At 36.7% G+C, this 7,751-nt stretch overlaps 1 protein-coding gene across 1 annotated transcript in view; it reads right to left on the bottom strand.

The window, feature by feature from the left end:
- TAOK1 (TAO kinase 1) overlaps positions 1-7,751 on the bottom strand; it is an 84,182-nt gene that overhangs the window by 68,593 nt on the left and 7,838 nt on the right. The window contains exons 3-4 of the mRNA XM_011990365.1: positions 5,917-6,030; positions 4,441-4,532 (exon numbers count right to left, since the gene is read on the bottom strand). Of these exons, the coding sequence (XP_011845755.1) occupies positions 4,441-4,532; positions 5,917-6,030 (206 nt within the window). The remainder of the gene's footprint in view (positions 1-4,440; positions 4,533-5,916; positions 6,031-7,751) is intronic.

The following is a 7,751-nucleotide window of genomic DNA, read 5'->3' as shown; positions in this document are numbered from 1 at the left end:
GAAGAGATTCACCGAATTTATGTATTAGACTCTCATAAATTCAAATAACTTTTTTTTTCTTGAGTCAGAGTCTCACTCTGTCACCCAGATCAAAGTGAAGCGGCAAGATCTCAGCTCACTGCAGCCTCTGCCTCTGCGGTTCAAGAGATTCTCCTGCCTCAGTCTCCCAAGTAGCTGGGATTACCGGGATGCACCACCATGCCCAGCTAATTTTTGCGGTTTTAGTATAGATGAGGTTTCACCATGTTGGCCAGGCTGGTCTAAAGCTCCTGACCTCAAGTGATTTGCCCACCTTGGCCTCCCAAAGTGCTGGGATTACAGGCATAAGCCACTGCACCCGGCCAAATATTTTGTCTCAAATTTTTATAAGCTACTACTAAACTTCTTCCTTTTTTTGAGATAAAGGCTTGGTCTGTCACACAGGCTGGAGTGCAGTGGCACAATCTTAGCTCACTGCAACCTTGACTTCCTGGGCTCAAGTGATCCTCTCACCTCAGCCCCTCAAGCAGCTGGGACTACAGGCGCATGCCACCATGCCCAACTAATTTTTTTGTATTTTTTTGTAGAGACGGGGTTTCTCCATGTTGCCCAGGCTGGCCTCCAACTCCTGAGCTCAAGTGATCTTTCCACCGTGGCCTCCTAAAGTGCTGCAATTAGAGGCATGAGCTACCACTTAATTTTAAACCAAATTTATTTTAAGTTAGAGATACTATTTCTTATTATCTTGTGCATGTTTCTAAACTGTCTCTACCCATAAATTTGAACTGCTTCTGTAAAATTAATACCTCCAAAATTCAAAAGGAAATTAGATGAAACTGAGACAGAAGCACTGAACGGTCTAGAAAGTAAATCTCAGAAACAATGTCCAATAATAAAATTTCCAGAGAAAGAGTTCAAATTATATATACTTATACAGAAGAGTAATCACCAAAGGGTGAGATAAATGGGTTCAAATTTAATATTTTCATTTATTCCTCTCAATGGGAAAAATGACTTTGTGTACTTTTGTTTCCTGTATTATTTTAATTTAATTAGTTTGTTTGTTTAGAAAGGGTCTCACTCTATCACCCAGGCTGAAGTGTAGTAGCATAATTATAGCTCACTGCAGCCTCAAACTCCTGGGCTAAAGGGGATCCTCCCACCTCAGCCTCCCGAGTAGCTGGGACTACAGGTGTGAGGCTACCATGCCTAGCTAATTTGTCTTGTTTTTGGTGGAGATAAGGTCTTGTTATACTGTCCAGGCTGGTCTCAAACTCCTGGCTTTAAGCAATCCTTCCGCCTTGGCCTCCCAAAGTGCTAGGATTACAGATGTAAAGCCACTGTACCTAGCTGACAGTAGAACTATGAATATTTTCTTTTCACTCCTTTTGTATTTCTATAATTTTATACCCTAAACATATTATGTAATTTAAAATGATAAATTACATTTTTACAAAGATTATATAATCATGCAGCTCAAATAACAAGAAACTAAGAATTTTCATCAGATGAACTATAAAGAAACATGTAACCAAACCCACTCATGAAAAATTATGTATTATAAGATTTCTTAGTATTAAGACATAACCAAGTAATTTCAACCTTTGTGACACTAAAGCATGAAAGAGTCATGTCTATCTATTCACAACTATGTTTATCAAGACCAATAATGGTATGGTTGATGTAAATTTTTTCTATTACGTATACTGTAAGAAAATAGTTTGTTTTAATTTGCTGTCCTTAACTCTTCCAACATAGAAAAGCATATTATAATAAGTATGTGTCCCAAGACTGAATCTGATTTGCATTGAGAATCATACCTCACTGTCTGTTAAACCCAGCACTTTGGGAGGCTGAGGTGGGTGGATCACCTGAGGTGAGGAGCTGGAGACCAGCCTGGCCAACATGGTGAAAACCCATCTCTACTAAAAATAAAAAAATAGCTGGGCTTGGTGGCAGGCACCTGTAATCCCAGCTACTCGGGAGGCTGAGGCAGGAGAATCCCTTGAACCCAGGAGGTGGAGGTTACAGTGAGCCAAGATTGTGCCACTGCACTCCAGCCTGGACAACAAAGCGAGACTCTATCACCCTGCCCCCAAAATAAGAAAGAAAAGAAAAAAAAACCGAAAATCATACCTCTAGACCTGTGTTATCTAACAGGGTAGCTAACTGGCCACATGTGACTATTTAAATGCAAATGTATTTAAACAAAATTTTAGAAAATTCACTCCCTTAGCTGAAAAGCCATACATACAGAACACTTCCTTCATCACAAAAAGTTTTCCTAGCCTGTGCTACTTTAGACCTTTCACCTATAACCATAATCAGGCTTAAAATATAGTTCCTGACTTAGCACTTCAAAACATTCAAAACATTTGTAAGTAAAATGCTTAACGTTATTATGAAAGATTATAAAAGTGAAGATACCAAATGAATGCCTAAAATTCTAAGAAATTATTTCAAATATTTCACCCATGTAAAATTATTTAAAGGTAGTCACATCTAAAGTTGCTTTATTTTAAGTATAAAAACTTCTATTGTGAAGGAACTCTGTTTTATGAAGTAGAATAAAAAGCTAGAAATAAGAAGCCATTTCACGGAAACTACAAAATTTAGGTATATTTTGTTCTAAGCAGAACAATGAGCCAACAAATCCCTTCTAATCAAATAAAATATATCAATGAAATCTAACAGGTCCATTAATGCAATTTCACTATCACTGAGGGGCACAGGTATGCATGAGCCAGCATTAAGAAAGTAAAAGGATCCCATGGGCAAAGAGTACATTAACCAGCTTCTCTACATGTGTATCCAGGATTCTTAAGAAATTAATTAGGATCTATGGGTAGGAAAAAGAATCATACGTAAAAGAATAGAGATTAGAGTTTAGGACACTTAAAGGTACTTTCAAATGGAGAAATAGTTTTGCAAACTTCAAATTAAGACAAAGAAATCACAAGTATGACATTATGGTCATCTCCAAATCTCTGTTTGTTGATGCTATTAAACTATAAGACAAAGAGCAGGATGTGGAGCTTGAAGGGAGTAGTTAACATAGGAATTCCAACAAAAGTGAAAATACTTAAAGATTATGTTTTAGGAAAAAAAAACTGGACTGCAAGGTAGTCTGGTTGTAATAGAAATCATAACTTTAATCTACTGTGTAATAACAAGCAAGATTTTACCTTCATTTTACCTCATTTTCCCTATACTTGTTTTCGAAAACTGACAAACTTGAGTAGATAATGATTAATCAAAATTACCAATAGATTTTACTTTTAATGTATTATTTTCCATCCTCAGTCACTCCTTTCAGAATGGCTTAGATGAGCGCTGTGGCTCATGCTTGAAATCCCCCCACTGTGGGAGGCTGAGGCAGGAGGATAGCTTGAGCCCAGGAGTTTGAGACCAGCCTGGACAACATGGCGAAACCCTGTCTCTGCTAAAAATACAAAAATTAGCCTGGTGTGGTGGTGTGTGCCTGCAGTCCCAGCTATGTGGGAGGCTGAGGTGGGAGGACTGCTTGATTCCAGGAAGCAGAGGTTAGAGTGAGCTGATACTGCACCACTGTACTCCAGCCTGGGTGACAGAGCAAGACCATGTCTCAAAAATAAATAAGTAAGTAAGTAAATAAATAAACAAATAAATAAGTAAAGTTTAATGCAATGCTCTAAAAGAAGATAAAAAGGAAAAGGAAAAGACTATTGGGCTGGTAGACCTCCATTGGGAAATCCAGAGCAACAAGATGGCCAGCATCTTCAATTGCAGTGACAGTTTATTGGCTCACATAAGTTATGACGGTCCACTGTTTTTAGCACATTCCATTTATGAGCAACTGAACAAAATGTGTGCTTAAAATCAAACTGCTACAGGAAATTGAATCCAATCTCTCTCCTTCACTGCAAGACCCTGCTACAGTGATCCATATACCCATCATCATGGCCCCTGTTGAATGAAGTCGGACGTACCATCTTATAAATAATATATATATATATATCAAACTGTTACAAAATGGTATGTAGGTATGACAGTCTGACATCTAATTTCATTCCTAATTCAAAGTAAAAACAAACAAACAAACAAACAAAAAAACAGTAGTAACTACCCCAGCTAGTTATGAATGCTTTACAGATCTTCTACAGCTGGTAAATCCGGTAATCATAAACATATTCTAGGTGTTTAACAAATACTCATTAATGTTAGACATAGATTCCTCAAACATAATTAAAACCACAGTGGAAAATTATTTTGGATATAATGGAACAGAGCAAATATAATACAGCTAACCCTAATATAAATAAAAATTACCAAATAACCAAAGTGAAAACCTTACTAAATATATTGCCCCCCCTTATAAAGTGACATTTAAGATAAAAATCTCTAATTTTTATAGATCGGTACAGAAACTGATGTAAAATATTGATCAAACCTTAATCCATAGTAATGAAGAACAGTGCTTACCTAGTTCAATACATGTTATTCCAAGAGACCACACATCTACTTTGCCATCATACTGTCCTTCATCCATGGCTAAAATTACTTCTGGGGCCATCCTAGAACAAAATGTTCATTTAAATTTAAAGATTTTTTTAAAAAGTATACTATTCTTTGAGAATGTAAGTCATCTACCTGGAGATCACTAGTTTGAATTCTAGTCAATATATCTGGACATAAGAATTTTTATAATGGGAACTAAGTGCATTACAGGTTGTAAGGTAAATATTTAGCAATGCATATACAGTGTGAGATTTATTCTCACTATCCTGTCATTATCATGTAACAGCTACCCCAAAAAAAAGAAGCTCCCAAGGCACAATTATATTTTGCATCTGCTCCAGTTTGCAGATTACAATACTTCATATCCTTTAGGACAGTGGTTCTCAAATATTTTGGTCTCAGGATCCTATTACAAAAGTCTAATTTTTGGCCAGGCGCAGTGGTTCACACCTGTAATCCCAGCACTTTGGGAGGCTGAGGCAGGCGGATCACGAGGTCAGGAGTTTGAGAAGCCTGAGCAACATGGTGAAACCCCATCTCTACCAAAAATACAAAAATTAGCTGGCCATGGTGGCTGGCACCTGTAATCCCAGCTACTCAAGAGGCTGAGCCAGGAGAATCGCTTGAACCCAAGAGGCGGAGGTTGCAGTGAGCCAAGATCACGCCACTGCACTCCAGCCTGCCTGGGCGAGAGAGTGAGACTCCGTCTCAAAAAAAAAAAAAAAAAAGTCTATTTTTGCTTAAAAGATCGAATTTTACTATTGGCAACAAGTATTGTCAGTTGTTTTCCTTGAAGTTATAAGCTCATGTCATTTATTAAAAAAAATTATCTGCCACAATCACCAAGACCGAAGACTGAATAATCATAGTTTGTGTCTTTCTTTCAAATAAAAATGGTATTCCATGATAAAAGTGGCCAGGGCAGCTTACAACTCAATCACACAATTTTCAATCTTATGGGTATCTTATTTGTAAATGAAGCACTAATTCATGTCTTCAATTAGTGTCCTATATTCTTTTTTTAAATTTTTAATCTTTTTTTATTTTTTTGAGAGACAGGGTCTCACTCTGTCGCCCAGGCTGGAGTACAGTGGCACAATCTCGGCTCACTGCAACCTCTGCCTCCTGGGTTCAAGTGATTCTCCCACTTCAGCCTGTCAAGTAGCTGGGACTACAGGCATGCATCACCACGCCCGGCTAATTTTTGTATTTTTTGGTAGAGACAGGGTTTCACCATTTTGGCCAGGCTGGTCCCAAACTCCTGACCTTAAGCGATCTGTCTGCCTCGGCCTCCCAAAGTTCTGGGATTACAGGTGTGAGCCATTGCATCTGGCCGAGTTTAACATTCCTGACAGTACTTTACCTTCCACTTCATTCGTATTTCATGTTAAACACAGATAGACACTTAAAACGGCTGCTGACTGCTTTAACTATTCTTACCAATATGGCGTTCCCACAAAGGAATTGGCAGGTGATGCCATGGAAGCAGATCCAAAGTCAGCAAGTTTCACCTGGCCTGGTTCTGTCAGAAGGATATTTCCTGCTTTGATATCTCTAGGTTTAGGGAATACAGAAAATTACTTAACTTTCCCTCATTAGATTATGTTTAAAACAAAAAAAATAAAACAAGAATTCATAAAATAGACAAGGAGAAATCAAAATAATTAAGTGCTGGGGTAATCACACAATTGGGATAATGAGAATTAATATTCAAATTAGAAAACAAAAAACCACAGAATTCAAATAAACATATAGTAATACTTTTCTAAAAGAGAAGACAAATAGCAGCAAAAAGAAAAGAAAATTAGTTCACTGGAGCACACAGTTTATATTTTAGTTTCTGTTTATTGGTAGAAACAATGGTTTTTAAAAATACATTGTAATTAGCAAACAATCTCTTTATCATACATAAGATTTCTGAGTATCCATACTTAACATAAAAACAAAAAAAAATAAAGAACCTTATTCTCCAAACTTTTTGAAAAAGACTTATTCAAAATAAGTAAATACATAAAGATGTATTCATATCATTTACAAACTTTAGCATAGTTTTCCCAAATATAAAATAAAAACTGAAATATATGGATAATGTAATATCAATGATCCCAAATTTACTTTTCTGAAATAGCAACGGTCTATTAAACTAAGAAAACAGGTATTTATATAAGATTGTCTAATTAGCATTAAATATATACTTAATCATTCAAAAATTAAAATAGAAATTAAAGTGCTGAACTTCCAAGCCCTTAATTCTTACTATATATTTTAGAGCATAACACGAAGTGAATCTATTTTTCTTACATTTGATTTTTTTTAAATGGAGAGGTATCTTAAATTTGAGAAAAACTTAAGTTGAAATTCCAACTATGGCATTCACTTATTTACTAGCTTGTGGGTATCTCTCAGATCTTATCCTGATGTTAAAAAATGATAACCCATTAACTCACAATGACTCTATTATATAGTTTAATATGTACTGCCTCGTTCATACATGTATAAGAAAATACTAACTTTCTTCTACAACAGCTAGAACCAATACCAGTGCCAAAAATTTATTATAAAATGTTTTAACTTCAAAGTTATTATCCATAATCAAGGATTATCAAGGACCACAGCTCAAAAGCATAAAGAGTCTTAAGCAGCTTCTGTTTTTTTTTTTTTTTTGAGACAGAGTTTCACTGTCACCCAAGCTGGGGTGCAGTGGCACAGTCTCAGCTCACTGCAACCTCCACCTTCCAGGCTCAAGCGATTCTCCTCCCTCAGCCTCACAAGTAGCTGGGATTACAGATGCCCACAACAAAGCCCAGCTAATTTTCATATTTTCAGTGGAGACAAGGTTTCACCATATTGGCCAGGCTGGTCTCAGAACTCTCAACCTCAAGTGATCCACCCGCCTAGGCCTCTCAAAGTGCTGGGATTACAGGTGTGAGCCACCTTGCCTGGCCTTAAGCAACTTTTATTCGTCCATATGTCATGGAATCAATGGAATAAATCTGTCATTATCAGTTACCAAGAAGACAAAAGATCTAGATTTAGTTCTAGCTCTAATCTACTCAGCTTTGCAACCCTTAGGAAATTACAGTCACAAATTGAGACATCAGTGATTTTACCTGTAAAATGAGAAAAATTTCATGATTCTCTAATGCCCAATCCAATTGCAAACTAAATGATTCTACAGCTAAGTTTCTACCACTAATCTAAAAAGTATACATACTTTTACAAGGTCAAGCAGCACATACAGGCAAAGATAAAAATTATCCTAGAGAGCCGGGCGC

This window comes from Mandrillus leucophaeus, unplaced genomic scaffold, assembly GCF_000951045.1.
Source record: "Mandrillus leucophaeus isolate KB7577 unplaced genomic scaffold, Mleu.le_1.0 Scaffold379, whole genome shotgun sequence".
In the NCBI taxonomy this organism is placed as follows: domain Eukaryota; kingdom Metazoa; phylum Chordata; class Mammalia; order Primates; family Cercopithecidae; genus Mandrillus; species Mandrillus leucophaeus.
Note: the sequence above shows the minus strand (reverse complement) of the source record. Positions and strands in the feature narration are given on the sequence as shown.